General features: G+C 43.4%; 1 protein-coding gene across 1 annotated transcript in view; it reads right to left on the bottom strand.

The window, feature by feature from the left end:
- Positions 1 to 27,525, bottom strand: part of MED13 (mediator complex subunit 13) — a 432,233-nt gene that overhangs the window by 20,542 nt on the left and 384,166 nt on the right. The window contains exons 28-29 of the mRNA XM_033922821.1: positions 13,564 to 13,737; positions 1,118 to 1,218 (exon numbers count right to left, since the gene is read on the bottom strand). Of these exons, the coding sequence (XP_033778712.1) occupies positions 1,118 to 1,218; positions 13,564 to 13,737 (275 nt within the window). The remainder of the gene's footprint in view (positions 1 to 1,117; positions 1,219 to 13,563; positions 13,738 to 27,525) is intronic.

Below are 27,525 nucleotides of genomic sequence, written 5' to 3'. Positions count from 1 at the left end.
CTTGCTCCGCGGAAAAATTTGAACTGAGGACCACGAGGTGGGATGCGCCCTCTAGTGGGCGAGAAGGCACGCACATGCGTGGTGCAGTGTGCAAACTTGAAACTTTAATCAAGTTTGCTTGAAAAGCTGTCCGCGCCGGGGCTCCGTAGATGACGTCACCCCCACCCACATGTGAGAATATCATGCCTGCTTGTCCTGGGATAATCCACTTTTGGAGACACACACCCCCCCCTAAAAAAAAAAAAAAATTGCTACAAACAGGCTGTCAGCTCTGAACTCACTGTCATGAAGTGATGAAACTGCAGGGAAAGAAGTTGAAACAGCTTACAGGGAGATCCTTTGCCTCAACAAGCATGCAAACTGGACTTCTGGTCTTCTGACTGCCCTATTGGCCAGATATCAACAGCCGGAGACCACTACTACCACCGGATACCCACATGGACGCAACTTGGCGGAGGGACACAATCAGCTCTGATCCTGGGCACATCTCCAAGGAGCCACACAGCCTGCAATCTACTAGCGGACAAACCTGGGATGAGCAATCTCCTAAAGGAATGATCCCTAAGCCCTGATCCGAAAATGCAGGCTGTCTGGAAGGTGAACTGCTAAACAGCCAACCCCTCAGAACAGACTTTCTGCAAAGACTGCAATCTCCCGTAGTCAAAGCTGTCCCTGCGGGGAACCTCTGCAACACAAAGACATGAATCGCAATCAAGACTGAGTTTAAAGAAAAAATAAACACAAGCAGAAAAGACTAGTTCCTAGTCTCTGGCTTGTAGGAATGCAAATGAATTCCTGGAGGGCACTCCTGAGGTAAGAGGGGAGGGGTTGAAAATATTATGTAAATAAGGCTTCCTACAAGCTGTCTGGCGATCATAGATGCATAACCCACTTATCCAAGAATAGAACAGAATTGTACAAGAAGCAATATTTTCCATTTTAAGCTCAAAATTCCAAGCACTGTGGGATATTTCAACAAAGGTAAAGTTAGATCAAATCAATTCAAAAAACAAGCTTTTATTTTTTTCATTGGTGTCCTAGTCATGCAGCAAAGTTAAGAACTGAAGCTATGCAAAAAAATAAACCCAGCATACATGTGAAGGACTAGGCAGCTTACCTGAGGACATCTGAAGTCTGATTTGAATCAAGAGGGTGGGAGTGTTTACTGTGGAGCAGCTCATCTGATTGCACTGAAGGCACATGTAGGTGCAGAGAGGCCTAAATGAATAAACAGAGAAAAAGACACAGGTTATGCTCCATATAATAGTTAATACGCAAAAAATGTTACTGCTCAGAACTAAAAGTAAATTCACAGGCTCAAGTTACTACTAGTTGGACATAAGAAAAAGGAAAATGACTTGTTTGCCACAAATGTGTGCACTTTACACTTAATGGTCAAATTATGTATTTGGTACAATCCATTATAATCATAATCAGTGCTAAATATGTTACCAGTATCATCAAACTTCACTGTGGCTGAGCTACCTAATGATTAGAGCAGTGTCTGTGTCAGAGGAAAGCCAAGGTTCAAAGACTATCTCTCCCAAAGACACTCCCCAAGACCTTGGGACAAGTGTCTTTAACCTCTAATAAGTCAGATAAGTCACTCTTAATGTTACCTTTTTTCTCCACTCCTCATCTGAGCGGCACAAGCAGCAGCGCGATTTGGAGCTGCTTCTCGGCCCTCAGCGGCTTCCTTACTGGCTCTCGTGAATTCACGGGAGCCAGTAAGGAAGCCGCTGAGGGCCGAGAAGCAGCGCCAAATCGTGCTGCTGCTCGTGCTGCTCAGATGAGGAAATTTGATCACGCAGCCAGTTAGCAGCAGGGCAGGAGTTTGAAAAGCTTGCTCCTACTCGCTGCACCTCCACCACGGATTGGCAGAGGTATAATAGGGAAGAGAAGGGGAGCAGAGCCTTGCGGCGGCCTTAAAAAAAAAAATCTGTGAGGTGGCATTGACCCGAATATAAACCGGGACCCCCATTTTTGGGCCAATTTTTCTACAATATTGAGTCATTTTCAATCCCTTGGTTAGACTATTTTGGACTCCATTTTTTGCTTTGATCTGGTTATTTGGGTGGAGATCCTATTTTTCCTTTTTTCTGACTGCACCCCCTTGCCAGTCAGGTTTTCAGGACATCCACAATGAATATGCATGAAAGAAATTTGCATATAATTGAGGCAGTGTATGCAAATCAAGTTTATGCATATTCATTGTGGATATCCTGAAAACCTGACTGGCAAGGGGGGTACAGTCAGAAAAAAGGACAAATAGGATCTCCACCCAAATAACCAGATCATCGGTCCAGAACGACGGCCACGGCACTGAACTTCCAAAAAGGGAATTACGAAGGGATGAAACTTATGGTGGGGAAGAAGATTAAGAAGAAGAAAAGTACTGTAAAAATGCTAGAGCAAGCTTGGTCCCTTTTTAAGGGCACAGTCACCGAGCTGCAAAATCTATATATACCGTGTATCAACAAGGGATCCAAGAGGAAAAAGAACAAGGAACCGGCGTGGCTCACTGTAGAGGTGAAGGAAGCAATCAGAGACAAGAAAACTTCATTTAAGGAATAGAAAAGGTAAAGAACGGACGAAAACTGGAGTAAGCACAAACAACATCAATGCAGGTGCCATAAAGCGGTAAAAGGGGCCAAAAGAGACTACGAGGAAAAAATAGCCAAGGAGGCAAAAAACTTCAAGCCGTTCTTTCGATATATTAAGGGGAAACGACCCGCGAAGGAAGCGGTGGGACTGTTGGATGACCATGCAATAAAGGAAGTACTGTAGCAATCGTCGACAAACTGAACACATTTTTTGTGTCTGTATTTACAAAAACTTGGGAGTTCTGATATACATAGCATACCGAAACCCATCAGACTATATGCTGGAAATGAAGACGGGAAACTGACAGGGTTGACAGTCAATCTAGAAGATGTATGCAAGCAAATCTATAGGCTTAACAGCGATAGATCCCGGGACCAGATGGCATCCATCCGAGGGTCATCAAGGAACTGAAAGGGACTAAAGGTGGCGAATGTTACGCCGATCTTCAAAAAAGGTTCGAGGGAAGATCCGGGAAACTACAGACCTGTGAGTCTGACCTTGGTACCGGGAAAGATGGTAGAGGCATTGATCACCTTGATGGACACGGTCTGATGAGGACCAGCCAGCACAGTTTCAGTAAAGGCAGATCTTGTTTGACGAACTTGCTGCACTTCTTCGAGGAAGTAAACAGGCAGATAGACAAGGGCGATCCGGTCAACATTGTATATCTAGATTTTCAGAAGGCGTTCAACAAGGTTCCACATGAACGACTACTTTGCAAAATTGCGAGCCATGGAATCGAGGGTAAAATACTCACGTGGATTAAAAACTGGCTGGAGCATAGGAAACAGAGTGGGGATAAATGGACAATACTCGGACTGGAGGAGCATCACCAGTGGGGTGCCGCAGGGCTCGGTGCTTAGACCCATGCTCTTCAACATCTTTATAAACAATCAGGACATTGGCACGATGAGTGAAGTGATTAAATTTGCGGACAATACAAAGTTATTAAGAGTAGTGAAGACACAGGGGGATTGCGAAGATCAGCAACGTGACATAATCAAGCTCGAGATATGGGCATCGACATGGCAAATGAGCTTCAACGTGGATAAGTGTAAAGTGTTGCACGTCAGTGACAAAAATCTCATAAAGGAATACAGGATGTCCGGGGGAGTACTTGGAGAGACCACCCAGGAAAGAAACTTGGGAGTTCTGATCGACAAGTTGATGAAGCTGTCCGCGCAATATGTGGCGGCGGCAAAAAGGGCGAACGGAATGCTAGGAATGATTAAGAAGGGGATCACGAACAGATTGGAGAAGGTTATCATGCCGCTGTACTGGGCCATGTTGTGCCCTCACCTAGAGTACTGTGTCCAGTACTGGTCGCTGTACATGAAGGACACGGTACTACTCGAAAGGGTCCAGAGACTAGTTGCATACAGTGAGAGATTGGAGAAACTGGGCCTTTTCTCCCTTGAAAAGAGGAGACTGAGAGGGGACATGATCGAAACATTCAAAATACTGAAGGGAATAGACTTAGCAGATAAAGACAGATTGTTCACCCTCTCCAAGGTAGACACTCCTCCAAGAGGACACTCTCTAAAGCTGAAAGGGGATAGATTCCGTACAAACGTAAGGAAGTTTTTCTTCACTCAGAGAGTGTTAGAAAACTGGAACGCTGTTCCGGAGTCTGTTATAGAGGAAAACACCCTCCAAGGATTCAAGACAAAGTTGGACAAGTTCCTACTAAACTGGAATGTATGCAGGTGAGGCTGGACTCATTTAGTCTGACCCAGCAGCAGCAATTCTTATGTTCTTTATTAGTATGTGCAGTATGGGCAGTCTTCGAACCTTTTGTTTTTAAAGTGATATGCACAGATGCCAAGATTTTCAGATCAGATTTTCCTGTTTCTCTATCAATGTTTACTTGATCTGATATGCTTCTCACAGCTAGCTGATGATTTTGACACACAATTCGACAGAGTTTTGCAATGTTTTCAACAGTTCTGCTTATCACTGATCGCTCTGTCCTTTTTTCATCAGTGACGCTTTCTTTCCCCTCAGAAAAATGTTTAATCTTAGTTCTTTCTCCTTATCTTAGCATAGGCAAACATATTCGTATGTTTTGGGTTTTTTTTTAATATCATCTGCCATTCATTCCTTTTACACAAATGCAGTGTCTGTAATCGGTCCATCCTGCTTCCTTCTTATCATCATTCCATTACTGTCTATTTCCCTTTTATCAGTTTATTAATTTGTCTGATCTTTCATATTTGTCTCTTTAATCAATCAATCCAAACTTGAGTCTCATGGATTAGTTCTGTCAGCTTTGTTTAATGTCATTGCAGTCCACCAAACAACTCTCTAAAATGCCATAGGTTCTGATTTTGAGAGAAAGATCCTTAACTTCTCCGGGTCAACAAAATATAAAGATTTATCCCCACAAGAGACTCTCATTTTTGCTGGATAATATAAACCATATTTATACCCTTTTTCCTTTAATTGAGGTCTCATTGTGAGGAATTGTTTCCTAGTATTTGATGTATTTTTAGCAAAGTCAGGCAAAAAACATATTTTGGACCCTTTGTAGTTTAAATTTTTTTCACATTTAGCTGCATTTAAAATGTCTATTGTCTGTTGATAACGTAACATCTTAAATATTAATAGTCTTGGTCTTCCCTGATTATCCAAATGTTTTATTGGAATCCGGTGTTCACGTTCTATTTCTATAGGCTGTTTGAAATCTAACTGTAGCAGCTTGGGTATTAGATTCTCTATAAACTGTATGGCATTTCATCCTTCCAAATTTTCTTGTAAACCAAAAAGTTTCACATTCTTTCTTCTGCCACGGTTTTCATAATCTTCCAGCTGATTTTTTAATTCAATAATCGCCAAACTGTCACTTTTGCATCTTCTTTCTGCACATTCTAAAACCTCAATTTTAGACTCCAACTCTGTGGTTCTTTTATTTGTCAATTCAATTTGCCTATGAATATTCAGAATTTCTTCTTTCATCTCCGCCATGTTACTTGCGTTTTCTTTTAGCATTTGTTTGATCTGCCTTAATTCCCCCATAACTTCGGCTTTGCTCAGCTCCTCCGACGCGTCTCCCGGAAACGGAACTTTAGTCGGGGTAATTTGATCCTGCTTCTGTCGCTTCGCCATCTCTCCAGTTTCATTTTTATTCTGCCATTTGTACATTGCCATTTTCTTCATGGCATTATCCCCATATACTTAGACTAACATGTCCCAGATTTCACTTCCACTCTTGCCAAGTTTAACAAGAAATTTTCTGTTCGTTGCTCTAATTCAAGCTCCGATATTCTCGCAACAGCACACATCAACATGCAACAATAATGAACGCCACTCCATCTGACCAGTAGGGGTAAGAACGTCTTCGGACACCGACTAGCCCGCCTGCTTCACAGGGCTTTAAACTAGGTAAGTCGTGGGAGGGTACCCATTCACATATTAGTGCAGAAAGGAATTATCCTGATGAGGTGAGTCAAAACTCTGCTTCCATGTCCAAGGTAAGTACCCACATTGCAAACAGTTCTTTGGGAGTCACACCGACTCGGGTAGGATACGCCTCACAGGGACTTAGCAAACACAAGATATGGAGGGCCATGTATGTCAATGCACACAGTTTAGGTAACAAAATTCTAGAATTGGAGGCTGAAATAAGGAATGCCGACCTAGATGTGGTGGCAATATCTGAAACTTTGTTCACGGACTCACATGGGTGGGATATGGCTATACCGGGCTACAATCTACTTCGTCAGGACAGAGAGGGCAGGTTAGGAGGGGGGGTAGCTCTATACATTAAAGAGGACATCAAAACCACCAGGATCACAGATGTCAAGTACACCGGGGAGTCCCTCTGGGTAAACCTGGCAAGAGGCAGAGAAAAATGCCTGTATCTAGGCGTGGTATACAGACCCCCAAGACAACTGGAAGACATGGACGCAGAATTAATTGAAGACATAGAGAATATCACTCTACGAGGAGAAGCTGTACTGCTAGGGGACTTCAATATGCCTGATGCAGACTGGAACTCATTTTCAGCGACAAGCAGCGGTAGCAGGAGGCTCTTAACCTCCATAAAGGGAGCACGTCTCAAACAAATGGTAACGGAGCCCACTAGGGCCCAGGCGATCCTCGACCTGGTACTCACCAACGGGGAAAGAGTCTCAGGGGTCTCAGTAGGAGATACGCTAGCCTCCAGCGACCACAACATAATATGGTTCAACCTTAGGAAAGGCTTCCCTAGATCAAACAAAGGTACTCAATTTCCGGGGCACAGACTTCGCACGCATGGGAGATTTTGTCCATCGGACGCTGCAGGACCAAGCGGAGACCGATGATGTAGAAGCTAAGTGGTTAACACTGAAATTAACCATACATGAAGCAACTAGCCGCTTCATAAAATCAGTAAATAAACGACAAAGAAACAATAAACCCCAATGGTTCACCGCGGAGATCTCGCACCTCATTAAGGAGAAGAAAAAAGCGTTTCTCTCCTACAAGCGCACAGAGAAAAGAGAGGCAAAAGTAGAATATAGGACCAGGTCTACAGCGTTCAAAATGGCAGTTAGGGAGGCAAAACTTCGAGTGGAAGAAATTCTGGCAAAAAACATTAAAAAGGGGGACTAATCCTTCTTCAGGTATATTAGTGACAGAAAAAGGAACACAGGCGGGATAGTACGCCTTAGAAGACAGGACGGAAGTTACGTGGAAGCAGATTCCGATAAAGCCGAACTACTGAATGAATACTTCTACTCAGTCTTCACCTGTGAGGCACCGGGACACGGTCCGCTGTTGAAGGCAACACAAAGCACAGAAGACCCGTTTCAGAATTTTGAGTTCACCCCAGGTGAAGTTTACAGTGAACTGGCAAGACTCAAGGTGAACAAAGCCATGGGACCAGACAATTTGCACCCAAGAGTGCTCAGAGAATTGAGCGATGTCCTGGCGAAACCGTTGGCTGAGCTATTCAATCTCTCCCTAAGTAAGGGGAAAGTTCCCCTGGACTGGAAATTAGCTAATGTCGTTCCTCTGCATAAAAAGGGTTGCAGGGCAGAGGCTGCGAATTATAGACCGGTGAGTCTCATATCAATAGTGTGTAAACTCATGGAAACAATAATTAAAAGCAAATTGGACACGATCTTGAATAAAGGGAATCTTCGGGATCCCAGTCAGCATGGATTCACCAAGGGTAGGTCCTGCCAATCCAATCTCATCAGCTTCTTTGACTGGGTAACAAGAAAGTTGGACTTGGGAGAGTCTTTGGACATCGTGTACCTGGACTTCAGTAAAGCTTTTGACAGTGTCCCACACCGCAGGCTGCTAAGCAAGATGGAATCGATGGGGTTAGGAGAGACACTAACTACATGGGTCAATGATTGGCTGAGTGGCAGACTTCAGAGGGTGGTGGTTAATGGTACCCTCTCTAAAACATCGGAGGTGACCAGTGGAGTGCTGCAGGGCTCGGTCCTGGGTCCACTCCTTTTCAACATATTCATAGGGGATCTGACTCAAGGGCTTCAAGGTAAAATAACACTATTCGCCGATGACGCCAAACTATGTAATATAGTAAGTGAATGCAGTTTACAGAATTATATGGCGCAGGACCTGCTTACATTGGAAAGTTGGTCCTCAACCTGGCAGCTAGGCTTCAATGCTAAGAAATGTAAGGTCATGCACCTCGGAAGTGGAAATCCATGCAGGACGTACTTCTTGAACAGAGAAACTTTAACTAGGACTTCAGCAGAACGAGATTTAGGAGTAATCATCAGTGCAGACATGAAAACTGCCAATCAAGTGGAGAAGGCTTCATTTAAGGCAAGGCAGATATTGGGTTGTATCAATAGAAGTTTTGTCAGCCGAAAGCCTGAAGTCATAATGCAGTTGTACAGGGCCATGGTGAGACCTCATCTGGAGTACTGTGTGCAATTCTGGAGGCCACATTACAGTAAAGATGTGCGCAGAATTGAATCGGTTCAACGGACGGCCACCAGGATGATCTCGGGGCTCAAGGGTCTCTCGTACGAAGAGAGACTGAACAAATTGCAGCTCTACACTCTTGAGGAACGTAGGGAAAGGGGAGACATGAACGAAACATTTAAGTACCTCACGGGACGTGTCGAAGTGGAAGAAGATATTTTCTTTCTCAAGGGACCCTCGGCAACAAGAGGGCACCCGCTCAAACTCAGGGGCGGAAAATTTCATGGCGACACCAGAAAGTATTTCTTCACAGAGAGAGTGGTTGATCATTGGAACAAGCTTCCAGTGCAGGTGATCGAGGCAGACAGCGTGCCAGACTTTAAGAATAAATGGGATACCCATGTGGGATCCCTACGAGGGTCAAGATAAGGAAATTGGGTCATTAGGGCATAGACAGGGGGTGGGTAAGCAGAGTGGGCAGACTTGATGGGTTGTAGCCCTTTTCTGCCGTCATCTTCTATGTTTCTATGTTTCACTCAGCAAGACACTGCCACAACTCAACACGAACACAGCTGTAAGACACTGATATACAAAAGTTATGAAACCTTACCGAGTTGTTTGTATAGTGCTGCCAAGAGGCAACTTTGTGAACTTAATTGTCAGACCTCGTATGCTGCCTGCTTGTTTTAGGATAACTTATACCGTGTTTCCTCAAAAATAAGACAGTGTCTTAAATTAATTTTAGGCCCAAAAAACGCACTAGGTCTTATTTTCGGGGTGTGTACATGGTCATCTCTCCCTTCCTCTCCTTCACCCCGCATGTGCAGCATCTCTCCTCCCCTCCCTCGTGCAGCAGGACCCTTGCTCAGCTTCCCTTCCTCCCATCCCTCATGCAGCAAGACCCTTGTCCAGCTTCCTTTCCCTCCCATCCCTTGTGCAGCAGAACCCCCATCCTTCCCTCCCTCCCATCCGAACCCCAACGACAGCGAGCGAGTCCTACATACCTCCATAAGCAATGTCGGGCTGGCAGCACTCTAAACAGGCTGCTTCGGCCTTGTCCGCCCATGAATTCACTCTGCCGTGTTACTGATGATGTCATCAGTAGCGCGGCAGAGTGAATTCACGGGTGGACAAGGCCGAAGCAGACTGTTTAGAGTGCTGCCGACCTGACGCTCCTTAGGGAGATATCATATGTAGGGCTTGCTCACGGTCGGCGGGATTTGGATGGGAGGGAAGGATGGGGGCAGGAGCTCGGGGGGGGGGTGCTCATTCAAGGGTTCTGCTGCACAAGGGATTGGAGGGAGGTAAAGGAAACTGCCAGCAAATCCTGGGACTAGGGCTTATTTTTGGGGTAAGAACATAAGCAGTGCCTCTCCTGGGTCAGACCAGAGGTTCATCGTGCCCAGCAGTCCGCTCACACGGCGGCCCATCAGGTCCAGGACCTGTATAGTAATCCTCTATACTCTTCTATCCCCTTTTCCTTCAGGAAATTATCCAATCCCTTCTTGAACCCCAAAACTGTGCTCTGTCCTTTCACACCCTCTGGAAGTGCATTCCAGGTGTCCACCACCCTTTGGGTAAAGAAGAACTTCCTACCATTGGTTCTGAATCTGTCCCCTCCTAATTTTTCCGAATGCCCTCTCGTTCTTGTAGTTTTTGAACGTTTGAAGAATCTGTCCCTCCCAACTTTCTCCATACCCTTCATGATCTATCATGTCCCCTCTAAGTCTACGTTTTTCTAGGGAAGAGAGCCCAAATTTCTCCAATCTTTCAGTATATGAAAAGTTTTCCATACCTTTTATCAATCGTGTCGCTCTTTTCTGAACCTTCTCGAGTATCGCCATATCCTTCTTAAGGTACAGCGACCAATATTGGACACAGTACTCCAGATGCGGGCGCACCATCGCCCGATACAACGGCAGGATAACTTCTTTCGTTCTGGTTGTAATACCTTTCTTGATAGTACCCAGCATTCTATTCGCCTTCTTAGAGGCCGCTGCACACTGTGCCGACTGCTTCATTATGTTGTCCATTATTACCCCCAAGTCCTTTTCTTGGGTACTTTCACCCATTACCAGCCCTCCCATCGTATGGATGTACTTTGGGTTTCTGTTTCCTACATGCAAGACTTTACATTTCTCTACATTAAACTTCATCTTCCATCTCGTCGCCCACTCTCCTAGTTTGTCCAGATCCTTTTGTAAATCTTCGCAGTCCTCTTTAGTCCTAACTCCACTAAATAGTTTGGTGTCGTCTGCGAATTTTATTACTTCGCACTTCGTCCCTATTTCTAGATCAATTATAAATACATTGAACAGCAGCGGTCCGAGTACCGACCCCTGCAGAACACCACTTGTGACCCTCCCTCCAGTCAGTAGTGGCCCTTCACTCCTGTCTGTATATGGCCTTTTGGTGGAGGATGGGCTGGGGAGGGTTTCAATGGCTGGGAGGGTGTAGATGGGCTGGAGTAAGTCTTAAGAGATTTCGGCAGTTGGAACCTAAGCACAGTACAGGGTAAAGCTTTAGATTCTTGCCCAGAAATAGCTAAGAAGAAAATATTAAAAAATTTTAATTGAATCAGGTTGGGCAGACTGGATGGACCATTTGGGTCTTTATCTGCCGTCATCTACTATGTTACTATGTTACCCTTTGCTTCTTACCCACCAACCAATTTTTGATCCATCTATGTACGTCTCCTTCCACCCCATGGTTCTTCAGTTTCTGTAGTAGGCATTCATGGGGTACCTTGTCAAAGGCTTTTTGAAAGTCTAAGTATATGATGTCTATGGGGTCTCCTTGGTCCATCCGTTTGTTAATACCTTCGAAGAAGTGCAATAATATCTACCCCAAAAATCCTGCTAGGGCTTATTTTCAGGGTAGGTCTTATTTTTGGGGAAACAAGGTAGTACACAAACTAGATTTGTTTGACAATAGTATGGAAGTTTCATCACATCTACTTCCTATAGATATAAAATGGTCATCAATAATTTGGTCTAATCATTATATTAGAAAACATTTAGGGCTGCTTTTAAACCATCTTAACAGAATTACTCATCAAGAGTAAATAATAGATCATAAACTATTTTGGACTAGATTAATTTCATCTTGAATAAAGACTCCACGTTCACAGGAAATGTTAGACCAATCGAACTATACTGTTTAGCGTACTTTGGATAGCATTGCTCCTTTGGTAAAATGTTTGGAGACAATGGAATACGAGGATCGACTTTAGAGACTGGGATTGTTCTCCCTTGAGAAAAGAAATTTCTATGTGAATTGAATCAGCTTGAAGCGGAATTATTCACGATACCGCATTAGAACCTTTGAATGACTCCTGCGGTGATTTTGCACTGTTAAAATTAAGATAAGTGCTCACTTTTCTAAGAAACTTATAAAATCTTTTTAAAATCACATGATAATAACTAGGTAAAAAAAATTTAAGTAAAAATTAACAAAATAAACGGTAGAACATAAGACCAAGGATGTATTTCTCTATGACAGTATCTTTACTGGCATAGTTAGTTTCTCAGTTCTGAGAAACACTGAGGTCTTTTACCGTTTATATAAAGTGAAAAGAGTACTATACTTGTTTTTTGACAGTATAATTATTTTGAATATCAATTTGGTGTGGTTATATATTTGAAGATATTCAGCTTGTAGTATATACAACAATTTGTAACTAAAAATTACGCCAGGTGTACACCTGACAGGGCCTCCGCGTGTGCGGATCACCGGACTTGATGGACCAAAGGTCTGATCCGGGGATGGCGCTTCTTATGTTCTCTAGAAGAGAGAGATCCCTGATTCACAAATCTCATATCATTGAAATTGGAGCAACAGTGTATTGAATGGGCTTGAAAGAATAAAAAAAAAAAAAAGATACTGTTCCCGTCACCCTCATTGGTCAACCAGAGAGTTAAGGTAGGCATGAGGTTGGGCGTTTTCAGAAGTTCCCAGGGTTCTTTATCTATATAGTCCAGGCTAATATTTAGCCAAAGCCAGCAAAACAGTCATATCGGCCAGGACCTGCATAAGCTCCAGTGGCCTGCCCCACTTAGTTTCAGATATTCAGTGCTGGTGCCCAGACATGGTCTGGCACTGAATATCTGGGGCTAGTTCTGCCCGCACCTGTCAGCATTTAAAAAATGCTAATTGATGCAGGTTGAATATTACCCCATGTAAATGTTGGTTAATGTTTGCACCACTTTACTAATTTACAAAATTTGTGGGAAAATTAAGTTTCTCCAATGTGCTGCTGCCAATGCAAATGCATCATGTGACTTCCTAAGAGACTAGCTTTTCAAGATTAAAGTGAGAGCACTCATAAGCATCCATGTTCAATCTTATCAATGTGTCGTGCAGAGGCTTACTCAATCCAATCTGGAAATGATTTCAAATGGAAAATTTAAAGCTTACAACCTGCTTATGTGATTCAGCACTTGTACAGATATATTTATTTATTTAAAATATTTATTATCCACCTAAAACCTAGGCAGCTTACAATAAAAACATCCAAAATCAATTAAACAAACATTTAACAATAAACCTCATTTACATCAATAAAATAAACAAAATGCCCATAAAATAATCATAATATAGAAATCACCCTAAATACAGGAAATTCTCATTTCAGTTAAATGCCTGGACAAAAACAGCTTCCCAAACCTCAACACATTCTCACAAAAATGTAAGGTCTTAGGCATGTCATTCCACAAAGCCGGACTGGCCACTGAAAAAGAAGGTTTTGCTGTATCAATATAATGTCTCTCTCCTCTTCTTTCCACAGCTAAGATGCAACTTTCAGATCTAACGTACATCCTTGCATATATATATTTACAAAATATCTTTGAAGTAACTAGTCAATTCACCATATATCCCCTGGTGAACCAATTTCAAAATCTTATATTGTATACAAAATTGCACTGGAAGTTAATGAATCTTCTTTAGTATAAGGGATATATGGTCAAAGCGTGATACCCCCATCAACAGAGCTCACACCCAAGTAGATGCAAATACCTTCACTTCTATAAAGCTCATCTGTTAACAGGAGTGCTTAAAAAAAAAAATCAGTAGTACCTTTAGAAAGAGCGGACACTGATTTTGTGCTTGAGGACATGCTGACCAAAACCAGTCGGGCAATGGACCTACTTTGGCAGTTGATACGAAATAACCAAGTGCCAAAGGTTGCTGAAGGATATTTGTTACTTCATCATGAGATTCTGTTGAAAGCAGTCGATCTGTACCTTGACCCTATAAGAAAAATAAGGGAAAAATTTCAAGAGTTGCACTTCCTAGAATGTGAAGCTGCATAAGACATATTTTACATTACAAATAGGAAAATGGCCTCAACTAAATAAACTTGTTACTACTGGTTGGAAACAAGAAAGTAACATTACATACCTATGACAGAAGTTTTCTGTGGAAAGCAGGTTAAGCAATCACAAAGGGAGAGAGGCAGACATCAGAAAAGAATAGAGGATGGCAATATGGCATGCATAAAACTTTATTGAAGACAAAATACTTAACATGGCTGTGTCAGGAGTGCAGTGGAATTTGAAGACAGAAGATCTTTTGCCATCCAAGAGAAGAAAATCTCACAATGAACCACCATTCATCATGGCAATGACTTTACATAGTGCTTCAAGCAAAGACATAAGAACACAAGAACATAAGCAATGCCTCTGCTGGGTCAGACCTGAGGTCCATCTTGCCCAGCAGTCCGCTCACGCGGCGGCCCAACAGGTCCAGGACCTGAGCAGTAGTCCTCTATTTATACCCTTCTATTCCCTTTTCCAGCAGGAAAATGTCCAATCCTCTCTTAAATCCCAGTACTGTATTCTGCCCTATAACGTCCTCTGGAAGCGCATTCCAAGTGTCCACCACATGTTGGGTAAAGAAGAACTTCCTGGCATTTGTATTGAATCTGTCCCCTTTCAACTTTTCCGAATGGCCTCTTGTTCTTTTATTTTTTTGAAAGTTTGAAGAATCTGTCCCTCTCTACTCTCTCTATGCCCCTCATGATCTTATAAGTCTCTATCATATCCCCTCTAAGTCTCCTCTTCTCCAGGGAAAAGAGACCCAGTTTCTCCAATCTCTCAGCGTATGAAAGGTATGGAAATTCCATCCCTTTTATCAGACATGTCGCTCTTCTCTGAACTCTCTCGAGTAACGCCATATCCTTCTTAAGGTATGGCGGCCAAAACTGGACACAGTATTCCAGGTGTGGGCGCACCATCGCCCGATACATCGGCAGGATAACTTCTTTCGTCCTGGCTGTAATACCCTTCTTGATTATACCTAGCATTCTATTTGCTCTTTTAGCGGCCGCTGCGCACTGTGCCTTCGGCTTCATTGACCTGTCCACCATTACCCCCAAGTCCCTCTCTTGGGTACTCTCATTCAATAACATCCCTCCCATCGTATAGTTGTACCTCGGGTTTCTGCTTCCCACATGCAATACTTTACATTTCTCAACGTTGAACTTCATTTGCCATTTTGTCGCCCATTCTCCTAGTTTGTTCAAGTCCCTTTGCAATTCCTCACAGTCCTCCTTAGTCCGAGCTCCCCTAAATAGTTTGGTGTCATCTGCAAATTTTATTATCTCACACTTCGTCCCTGTTTCTAGATCATTTATGAATATATTAAATAACAGCGGCCCGAGCACATGTTATGCTTTGGTCCCAGTTGAGGCTGCTTGAAAGCACATTGATTTCCCTGTTAGCTAACAGGTCTTATTTTGGAATCTAACTTTTTTGCCTTGTGGTGTTACGAGATTTTCTTCACCAGAATGGCAATGGATTTGCTGCGTCTTCAAATTTTACTTACCCATGACTCAGTTGGAGGCTAAAATGCAGGTGTTGGGGTATTTTATCTTCAATAAAATTTTATGTATGGCAAACTACCATCCTTTGGTTTGTGTTGTCCAGCATTAGCCAGCCACACATAGCATCTAATGGCACTAGCTCAAATGTGCTGTACAAGAACCCAGAAAAGTCTAGAAGACTGAGCATATGCAAGCGTTCCTCCCTAAAGGCAACTGCTTACCCTTGCCAGTCTGTTGCATAACTGGTAGTCTAATAGGGTGGATGGTAGCTTCACTCAACCAAGGAGGAGGGATTATGTGGTTAGGTTACTCTGTTCAGGAAAAGCCCTCATTATGGGGCAAACCAGGTAAGGCAACTGCACATAGATTACTCCCAAATTAAGAGTGCAAGGGAAGGTAGAATATGCATGTTTCTCCTTCATTTAAGGAATGGATTTGTGATCTGTGTCCTCATCAATCATCTCATGCTCCTCTGGGAAAAAAATCCTCATCCCAAGAGACCTTGGGGTGTTTGGATGAGAGAGGAGTAGAGGGGGGGCAAAACCGCTGCTGTGTGGAGTCACACCTGGGAAGATGTCGAGGGTAACACCCCCCCTCCGAGTGGACACAGAACCTCCTGTCACCAGCACATAAGCTGAACAAAGTGCTAACAAATTCAGGGGGAAAGAATCCCGACGGCCCCAAGGGACTCCCTGCCCCAGCAGGGGACCCTGACATACCTTGCCCCTGTATTTCCAGAACAGGGGGAAGGAGGAGGTTCCCGTTGAAATTGGCCCAGAGACCGCCAAAATCGGAGCTCCTGCGGTCTGTCGTGTCTGAAAAGCCTCGGACTTTCCTGAAGCAGAGGTCGAGGAACCGACCGATGCAAAAAGGGAATCCCCAGCCGAAATGGCGGGAAGGGAATCCTTTTCTCCCTGACCATCGCTGGCTGGCATCAGGGGAAGCCCGGGCTTCCCCACGATCCAAAGCCAAATCGCGAGGCACATGCAACAGGGTGCCCTGGCCACCGACATCTGCTGCCGACGAGGCTTCCCCACTGTTCTGGCCTGCACAATGCTTGCATAGGCCAGCCACGAGTACAAGGAGCTCTTTTTCTCTTTAAAAGAACTCATTGTGCTGAAAACCGCCCTAGCTGTAAAGAAAGTGCCAGTTAGTAGAGAAAAACACAGAAAAAAGGCAGTTTTAAAGGGAAATGAGCCCTTTAGACCAGCACACCCCAGGATTTTTTTGGTATTGCTTTTTACTTAGTCAGAACAGACTCCATGGCTCTCAAAGCTGGAGGGTTGACCAACCAGGTAGCCAGGCCTCCTGCTGAGGCCCACTACAAAAATATGGGGAGGTGGGGGAAGGTCCCAGCACGAGACCCGCCAGGTTGGATGGATCCCCAAACAGAACCCGCCCAATTTCTATCTGGCACAATAAAGGGGAAGCAGGAGTCCATAAACAAAGTTCCAACAGTGCTAAGAGGTTGATTATAAGGAGAAAATTGGAAGTACTTGAAAACAGTAGTCATATTAATAACTTACGCTTAATTAACTTTCCAAGGGTTCAGTCAATTTCCCCAAGAGAAATGATAAAGCGTTGCTTTCTGGAAATACTTAAAATTCCTGAGAACTCTTTACCACCTTTGTCAAGAGTGTATTATTTACCTACAAAGACTCAGGATTCTCAGAAGAAAGAAGGTTTTGGAAAACCTCAAGAAAGTTCTCTGGACGTTTCCACTTTACTGGAACAATCAGATAGAGAAGTGGCTATCTCAGCCACTCTCTTATTGTCTGTGGCTTTGGCTCCAGACAAAGATTGGATCCTTAAACTTTTTTTTTTAAATAGATCTAGAGATTCCTGGATTTCCATATTCAAATTTTTCCTGCAAGAGTGTAGTGACTGTTCTAAACATGCAAAGTCTTGCAATACTTGTACATACAGTATAAACATGTCACATCATCACAACTTAGCCGATGGTTCTTTCCTCTCGCTGCAGTAGTGTAGTGTAGTGACTGTTCTAAATGAGTGAGGTCTTGCAATACAAGTACATATAATATTTTGTATTAAAGTTTTTGGGTTGTGGAACAAATTGTCTGAGTTTCCATTATTTCCTATGGTGAAATTCGCTTTGATATATGAGTGCTTTGGATTACAAGCATGCTTCTGGAATGAATTATGCTCGCACACCAAGGTTTTACTGTACTTTTAAAACAGATAGGAGGAATTTTTTTTTTACTCAAACAATAGTTAAGCTCTAGAACTCATTGTTAGAGAATGTGGTATAAGTGGTAAAGTTTAAGAACGGTTTGAACAAGGTCCATAGTCTTCTATTGATATAGACATGGAGGAAGCCATTGTTTGCCCTGGATCAATGGAATGTTGCTACTACTTGGGTTTCTGTCAGATACTGTGACCTGGATTGGCCACTGAACGGACACGTATCAGAACTTTAGTAAGTGTCCTTAGGCATATGTTGTTTAAAGATGCAAAGGTAGGCCCTGTTTATCTTTCCCTTCTTTGAAGACGGTATAAGGACAGGAATGTTTAAACAGAGATAATGTGAAGTGAATTCAATTGTTTTGTTAAGCCGTATTTACAGACAGATTTAGTTAAGAAGCTCTGCTGGTTAAGGCTTTTTCTGACCCTCTGTGGACTTCAATCTCTAGCTAGGAAAAATGCTGATGTGTTTAAAGTTTCATGTGACTTTCCATATATGGTTTGTATTTACGTCACATGCCGTCACATGCTGACAAACCTGATTCGTATAAAAGATGTGAAACTCATAATAAAAGACGGACATGTTTTGGAAGACGATTTCTGGTCTTTAAGATGTGTCCCCAGGTACCTGACTTACATATGACAGAGACAGAGAAAGTATGGGGCAGGAATTGGGACCTGAATCCTTTTCAGCCACTGTTGGGAAACAGGAAACTGGGCTAGATGGACTACTGGTCTGACCCAGTATGTCTATTCTTAAGTTCTTATGTTTCTGTCATCAGGAATAGGGATGCAGCTAAGTCAAACTCAATTATAGGATGATCCTATGCTGTAGCTCACTCTATTTATAACATTCCTTAGATCTCTCCTCTTATACATACAGTGTATGGATGTTGCACTGCACACTTCCCACCTAGGTTTATTTCTTCATGTGTATATCCAATGAAACATAAAAACATAGAAGATGACGGCAGATAAGGGCCATAGCCCATCAGGTCTGCCCACTCTACTGACCCACCCCCAAGTCTACTATCCTAGGGATCCCACTCCTGGTGACAGGTTCCCTTGACTTAACCCTCTAAGGGATCCCACATGGGCATCCCATTTGCTCTTAAATTCTTGCACGCTGTTTGCCTCGATCACCTGCACCGGGAGCTCGTTCCAAGGATCAACCACTCTCTCGGTGAAGAAATATTTCCTGGTGTCGCCATGAAATTTCCCGCCCCTGAGTTTGAGCGGATGCCCTCTTGTGGCTGAGGGTCCTTTGAGAAAGAGAATCTCTTCTTCCATCTCGATACGGCCGGTAATATACTTAAACGTCTCGATCATGTCTCCTCTCTCCCTACGTTCCTCGAGTGAGTACAGCCGCAAATTTTTCAGCCTTTCCTCGTACGATAGATCCTTGAGCCCCGAGACCATCCTGGTGGCCATCCATTGCACCGACAATACTCTTACTTCACTTTACTTTATATATTGTAAACTGCTCTATCACTTACCTGTTAAGAGCAGTATCCCAAATGCTTTGAAATAAATAAATGGGAATTGTGAAGGCAGTAAGATTTTTTTTTAAAATTAGAAGCAGTAGATGAGAGAGAGAACAGAGGTTCTGTGCTCAGAGCAAACATAAATTTGACAAGCAGAGTTGGTTACTATTAGGTGGGAACTCTCCGAATGCTTAGAAAGTCTTATAGAATTTTCTGGACTTCTGTAGAGGAGGTTCAAGTTAGCTTTGTCAAATGATATCAACACTATCTATGTCTGGCTGCCCTTTCAGCATGCTCAAGGAGTAAAGGTTAATGACACTATCGTTGGCACTTAAGTCAGTTTTCCAAAAAGAGGCAATGGATTGTGCTGTGTGCTAAATATGCTACTAACAGCATCAAATCCCACTGTAGTGGAGTTGTCAGTACTACCGCACTTCCAGTATAGGAGCAAGACTAGATCCCACAGAGTACCAAGCAATCAGGAGTGTTCATGCGGAATGCAACATCCACAGGAGGTTTGCACTCCTAGAGGAGACCCACATTAGAGAAGGGATGCTTATTATTTTCACACCTGAAGTACATCTTGTTAGCTTAGATACTTGCAACCCCCAAAAAAAAACACCTCAAACCCCAAAACAGAACATCTTGCACAGAATGTACACTTTCTGAAAAACCATCATGGCTAGTAGAAATCTCATCACTATTCACTATGGGGAAATTTAGTTTTGCTACGTAAAATATAGTAAATTTTCTAGACAAAAACATGTATAGCATTTAACCAAAGTTTCTGGATCAGTAGGTTGACTCTTCTAGTTTTCTTTAAATACAAGTAAATTTGAAGTAAAGTTTTCAGTTGAAAGTGGTAATAAGAACTAAGTTGTCCTCCCCCCCCAATTCCAAAAGCTTCCACAAGCAACCCTATAGTTATCGTATGTTATCATGCACAGTCACATCAGACACAGCAAATTCTTCAATGTGCAGGAAAAGATTAGGTTATCATCATAATAATCTTCTTTCTAGTAGATAGACATTCCATTCCTGAAGGTGTGGGAAGTCAATCCCTTCTCACGAGAATTCTTGTAGGAGCTTCATTAGCATTCTTTTGCTCCGCCTCCCATCCTTCTGGGCTGTCCTCCCAATTCCTCAGTTCATACCAAATCAGATAGTCAGCCCTGGAGAAGAAACAGAAGAGGGAGGGGGTACACGTACAATCTCCAAGAAACACGTCTGTTCTGCTCATATCATTAAACATATAACAGATAAACAAAACTTTTGCAATAAGGTGAAAAACAAAAATCACCAACTTGCACTAAAAGTGTGGGAGATTTCATAGATATCCTCCTAGCTTCTTCAACATGGCAATCCTGTCCTCTATTCTTGTCAAGGCTGGACAAAGGAAAACAAGATAGCCGGATTCCTCAGCACCTTTGAGGCAGTAAGTAGGCAAACAAACATCTTTTTAAAAAAATTCTTTATTCATTTTACATCTTACAACAAGTGTATCATAAAATAACATTTAAACTTAAACAATATCACTTGTTTCTCTATCAGTTTAACTTACATCATATTTAAACCCTCCCTCACAATCCTACTAATTCATATGTAGTACATATATCATATAATATATTATATATATATATATTCTGTCTATTAATTTAATATCAAATCAGAAATCCCCCCCCATACTTTGTAATTATACCTTTTAGGGAAAAATGATAGTCCAATAACTACTCATTACAATATTCTATTAATGGCCTCCAAACTCCTGAAAGTTATTAAAATTACCTTTCTGCAAGGCTAACATTCTTTCTATCTTGTATATATGACATAGTGAATTCCACTAATCTATTCCAATTTTTCCAATTAAATGTAATCTGCTGAATGGCAATTCCTGTCATAATAAGTAATAGCTTATTATTCTTTGCAGAAATTTGACTTTTCTTCCTCATTGACATTCCAAATAATATAGTATCATAGGATAGAGCCACAAACAAACATCTGACAGGGTGGGCTTCAAGAATTGTGTGTCTGTCTACTAGAAAGAAGATTACAGAGGTAAGAAATTAATGTTTCCTTCTAGTGTGACAGACACTGGGACCTATCAAAGTAGTCCCCGAGTTTAGGATGGGACAGATAAGCCTGCTGTCAGAATTGAAGATTCAAATACTGAGTCCTCTTTTGCCACCACATCCACCCTGTAATTTTTGTGAACATATGAGAGAAGACCAAGTGACAACTCTACATATTCATCTGGGGACACTGCCGAAGAGTCTGCCCCTGAGGAAGCTTCTAGCATTGCGCATTTATAGATAGTAACATAACATAGTAACATAATAGATGACTGCAGATAACGACCCAAATGGTCTGCCCAACCTGATTCAATTTAAATTTTTTTACATTTTTTCTTCTTAGCTATTTCTGGGCAAGAATCCAAAGATCTACCCAGTACTGTGCTTGGGTTCCAACTGCCAAAATCTCTGTCAAAACCTACTCCAGCCCATCTACACCCTCCCAGCCATTTAAGCCCTCCCCAGCCCATCCTCCCCCAAATGGCCATATACAGACACAGACCGTGCAAGTCTGCCCAGTACTGGTCTTAGTTCAATATTTAATATTATTTTCTGATTCTAGATCCTCTGTGTTCATCCCACGCTTCTTTGAACTCCGTCATCGTTTTCCTCTCCACCACCTCTCTCGGGAGCACATTCCAGGCAACTACCATCCTCTCTGTAAAGTAGAATTTCCTAACTTGCTCAACCTCAAATTATGTCCTCTGGTTTTACCATTTTCCTTTCTCTGGAAAAGATTTTGTTCTACGTTAATACCCTTCAAGTATTTGAACGTCTGAATCATATCTCCCCTGTCCCTCCTTTCCTCTAGGGCAGTGATGGCTAACCTTTTTGAGCCCGAGTGCCCAAACTGCCGCACAAAACCAAAGAATTTCCTCAAAGTGCCAGCACGTCAATTAAACCTTAATAACAAGATTTTAGTATCTAAAAACTCTATAAAGTTGCCTGAACTATGTAACATCATTTTTAAAGGTTGGAATCTTTGTATTGTCAGAGAATTAATTTGATTCACAATCCTTTGGTTTTCATTTCAATTTATTGGCAATTTATAATGTTTTAATGATTTCATTCAATTTAATGAATTTAGGAAGAATTTGATTCAGTTACACAATATATTTTAAATGTATTATTCACATAACATGTCAAATGTATCCTGAGTAAAAAAAAAGATAAACTTCTTAAAACTGTTAACTGTGTCAAGACTCGGTGTGTATTCCCAAAGAGTCTATACATGTTTTTTTGTAAAATTTACAATCAAATTAGAAAATAGTTAAATCATTACATTTCTAATAATATGATGTAAAGAAAACAAAAGAGCTTTCAATTAAACCAACCGTTTTTATTGGAAATTCCAGATTGGAATACAACAGGGCCATGTAAAGTCCCTTTTTTAAATAACATCTTTAAATAATATTTAAATAACTTAGAAAGTGTCTTAACTGCAAACTGAAAATACTGCTTCATGTAAACATATGCATTGGGCATGCTCTGAAAAAAATTAATGTGATTTTTGTTGTTGCATGCATGCTGATAACTTGTCAATCCTTGGCTCATAGTGCGTTAATTTCAGAGCAACACATGCAGCACTCATGTCATCCGTTAATCTGTTTCTAGCATCAGATTTTATATGATTCAAAGCCGAAAACAGCTGCTCACAAGCATAGGATGACCCAAACAAAGTAAGAAGAGCAATCCCAAGTGCTTTCATGGACTTAAAATTGTCTGGCAGAGAATTCCACGCTTTTAGGATTTCATTTTCAGAACTGCTAGCAGTGATTTCATTTGTCACCCTTTCACACTCAATACGTTCAAGAGCCGCACGCAGGTCATTGAATTTACTTTTCCAGATAGAGCTTTCTTGAAATTCCAGTAGCTCCATTTCCAAATTTTGAATATCCAACCACTGTAAGCAGGAAAGATCAAGATCTTCATATGTGGACTTTTCTGGGGAAGTTATAAATGAAAGGGTTGTCTCCATCTTACGGAACTGAGAAAATCTTTTACTAAAATTCTCCTTTGCTTCGGCTACAATGGTGGAATATGCTTTGTGGATTTCCTGGTGTTTTTTTATGACTGTCCACAAATGTTGTAGAATTATCCAAATGTATTTTTAGGTTGGGAAAATATTTTAGCTGTCCACTCTCAAGGTCTTTTTCAAAAACATGCAATTTTCTCTCAAAAGCTTTGATGTCACTAAACATGCTTTCTGCTGTTTTTCCCATGCCTTGTAATTTTTTGTTTAGTACATTAAAGTGGTTAGTAAAATCTGTAAAGAACATGAGGTTGTGTGGTTTTGCAGCATTTACAGACTTGGAGCAATGGTATGATTGTTTCACTTTTGACCATTTGCCATTTAAAGACTACTTGCTACCCAAAGACTTCTAAGACTCCTGATGCAGGCCGGATGGCCGAAACGTGATCATGTCGAGTCATTGAGTTGCTTTGGATGTACGATTTTGTTTTGGATTAATAAAGACCATTGGATTTATCAGATGAGTTGAAAGACTCTGTTTTTGTGCACCATCTTGATTGGACATTTCCACTTTGCCCTTGCTTCAACAGCAGGGGTGCCCACACTTTTTGGGCTTGCGAGCTACTTTTAAAATGACCAAGTCAAAATGATCTACCAACAATAAAATTTTTAAAAAAAACCACAAAGCACACTGTATGCAGAGAAAATGTTAATTATCATTTATATTCCGTGGGTTTTCAAAGAGATCAAGTCAGACGATTCTATGCAATGTCACTTCAGGAACAATTATACAAAAATAGACAAATATACCCCCTCCCTTTTTACTAAATCGCAATAGCAGTCTTTAGAGCAGGGAGATGCACTGAATGCCCTGTGCTGCTCTCGATGCTCATAGGCTCCCTGCGCTACAAACCGCTATTGCAGATATAAATTCTCTAAACAGACACATTTTGATCACTAAACTGAAAATAAAATCATTTTTCCTATCTTTTTGTCTGGTGATTTCATGAGACTCTGTTTGCACTTCCTTCTTCTGACTATAAATCCAATATTTTTTCTTTCTGCCCCTCCCCTTTTCTTTCTGTCTCTTTCTTTCTCTCTCCCCCCGCCCCCCCAAGCCATCGCGCCAATTTCTCCACTTCCCCGATTCTTTCCCTACCCCCTAAGCCACCATGCCGATTTCTCCCTGCTTCCATGAGCCAGGCCAGGAATGTACAAGCGCCGGACTCACAAGACTTCACCTCTGATGTCAATTCTAACGACGGAGAGGAAGTTCCAAGCCAGCCAGGCAGCGATTGGCTGGCCCAGAACTTCCTCTCTGACGTCAGAATTGACGTCGGAAGTGAAGTCTTGTGTGTCCGGCGCTTCTACGCGCCTGGCCTGGCTCAGAGAGGCAGGAAGAAAAAGATTGCCAAGGCAACGCGATCGACTCACATTGCCTTTGCGATCTACTGGTCGATCGCACTCGACCATTTGGGCACCCCTGCTGTTATGGTATCCTGTCCTGACCGAAAGGGGTTTAGTCCCCAAAAAACTGCCTTATTTCTATTTCCTATTTATAAACTTTAATCAATAGATACAATACTACTTGATTCTACGTAAAGCAACAAAACAATTTTTTCTACCTTTTGTCGTTTTTGCTTTAATCATCTTGTCTTCACTCTTCTTTCTAGCCAGCTTCTGTCCGCTCTGTCTTCCATACAGCATTAGCCCCTTCCATCCACTGTCTGCCCTCTCCCCGTTCCATATGGCATCTTCCCTCTTTTTATGCTCCTTCATTAAACTGTCTATCCTGTGCCCCTTCTCTTCTCCTTTGTACATGATTGATTTCAGCTCTGCCACCTCTCCATTTTTCTCTCTCTGTCACCATCCCGTCCCCTATGCTCTGGCATCTCTCTCTTCTCCTTTTTTTCCTTCGCACCCCATAGTCTGGTATCTTCCCTTCCCTGATTCTCTAGCATCTCACTCCTTTCCTTTTCTTCCATCTCTCCCTCCCCCTCCATGCTTTGTCTTCTCCTCCTTCCTTTTCCCTTGGTCTGGGATACTTTCCTCCTTCCCTCCATGCCCTGGCATCTCTTCCTCCCTCCCTTCCCTCCAATCCCTGGCATCTCATTCCATTCCCTCCCTCATCTTCTTTCTCCCTCCAGTTGGGTGCAGCAAGTCTATCCCCCTCTGCTCCCTTTCCTCCTTCTGTCACCCATGACCTGGCGTCATGAACTTCTTCAGGCAGCAGCATTCACAATTTGCTGCTGTTGCCAGCTTCGGGCCTTCTTCTCTGTCGGGTCCTGCCTTCATGGAAACAGAAGTAGGCAGGACCCGGCGGAGAGGAAGGCCTGAAGCTGGCAACAGCAGTGAATTGTAAATGCTGATGCTAGCCGAAAAAGTTCATGACGCCAGGTCGAACACCCGGGGCAGACTGCTACTCTCCCCCCCACGACCCTCCTAACTCTCCCTCCCTCCCATCACGAGATTCTAAACAGGCTGCTTCAGGACTTTCTCCTGCCGTGATTCCCTCTGGCACGTCATTGATGAGGGAAGGAGGGAGAGATAGGAGGGTCGGATCGGGTTGGGATTCGCCCGGGATGATGATGAGGCTGCTGCTGCTGCCAGCGAATCCAGCAAGGGTGAGGCCCCAAAGCACAGCACTGGCAGGCCCCCCTGACTATTTTGGGCCCTAGGCCTGTGCCTACAGGGCCTATCCTTTAATCTGGCCCTGATTCCCCCCCCCCCCATATGCCCTGACATCTCTCTCTAACACTCCATGGTATGGTATCTCCTTTCCCTCCGTCCCATGGTCTTTGCATCGCTTTCCTCCTTTTCCTGATCTTCCTTCTCCCTCCTTCCCTCTCTCTCCCCAATTGGGTGCAGCAGCATTATTCCTCCCATTCCCCCCCCCCCCCCGTCTCACACACCCAGCAGATTCGCTACAGACAAAGGCAAGTTGCAAGTTTCCCTTGGTCGCTGACCTATCTCCCAAAGGGCAGCGACAGAGGGAAGTTTACAGCTTACTTGCTCTTGCTTACTTCGGGCCTTTCTCGTTGCCGGGTCCTGCCTTCACGGAAACAGAAAGTAGGCAGGACCCGGCAGCGAGAAAGGCCCGAAGTAAGCAAGAGCAAGTAAGCTTCCCTCCATGGCTGGCCTATCTCCCGCATTCCCCAGGGCTCTAATGGTCTGTGCCGGCTTCTCTTCTCTACCCCCCCCCCCCCCTGACGTAACTTCCGGTTTCGGAGGGAAGCCGGGTTCTAGTCGCTTGCTGGGGGGGTTTTTTGTTTAAAGTCCGGCAGGTTTTTCGGCGGCTCTTCAGGCTGCGCATTAAGCAGTGGCGGCAGCAGGATTCGGCAGATGACAGTCGGGCGGGCATCTAAATTTGCTGGGCGTTGCGCCCGCCTGCCCTGATGGCGGCCCTGTCGGTCGGGTTAGTGCCACAAAAGGGGACCTGGCCGGCTGTGCTGCACATGGGGCGGGGCGGACCGCCCCCCTCCCTTGGTAGCCGCGAGGCTACTCCTCCTTACCTACCCTGCCTGCAGTACAGAGCCGAACGGAAGTCTTCCCGACGTCAGCCCTTCCTCCCTCCGACGTCAGCGCTGACGTCGGGAAGACTTCCGTTCGGCTCTGTGCTGCAAGCAGAGCAGGTAGGGAGAAAAGCCGCGCGACTTAGTACATCCAGCCCCGTTCCCGTGCAGCTCTCTATTGCGGACCTTCCCGCATGCCAGCTGCAAGGCCTTCGCGTGCCACAGGTTCGCCATCGCTGCTCTAGGGTATACATAATCAGGGCTTCCAGTCTCTCCTCATACGTCTTCTGGCGCAAGCCTCATATCATTTTCGTCGTCCTCCTCTGGACCGCTTCAAGTCTTCTTACGTCCTTCGCCAGATACGGTCTCCAAAACTGAACACAATACTCCAAGTGGGGCATCAACACCTTCTTCCTTCTACTGACTACGCCTCTCTTTTTACAGCCCAGCATTCTTCTGGCAGCAGCCACCGCCTTGTCACACTGTTTTTTCGCCTTTAGATCTTTGGACACTATCACCCCAAGGTCACTCTCCCCGTCCGTGCATATCAGCTTCTCACCTCCCAGCATATACGGTTCCTTCCGATTATTAATCCCCCAAATGCATTACTCTGCATTGAATTTTAGTTGCCAGGCATTAGACCATTCCTCTAACTTTTGCAGATCCTTTTTCATATTTTCAACTCCCTCTTCGGTGTCTACTCTGTTACAAATCTTGGTATCATCCGCAAAAAGGCAAACTTTTCCTTCTAACCCTTCAGCAATGTCACTCACAAACATATTGAACAGGATCGGCTCCAGCACCGAACCTGAGGGACTCCACTACTCACCTTTCCTTCCTCCAAGTGATCCATTAACCACCACCCTCTGGCGTCTGTCCGACAGCCAGTTTCTAACCCAGTTCACCACTTTGGGTCCTAACTTCAGCCCTTCAAGTCTGTTCAAGAGCCTCTTATGAGGAACCGTATCAAAGGCTT

This window comes from Geotrypetes seraphini, chromosome 15, assembly GCF_902459505.1.
Source record: "Geotrypetes seraphini chromosome 15, aGeoSer1.1, whole genome shotgun sequence".
NCBI classification, from domain to species: domain Eukaryota; kingdom Metazoa; phylum Chordata; class Amphibia; order Gymnophiona; family Dermophiidae; genus Geotrypetes; species Geotrypetes seraphini.
The sequence above is the reverse complement of the archived record's forward strand: the minus strand, read 5'-3'. Positions and strand labels throughout refer to the sequence as shown.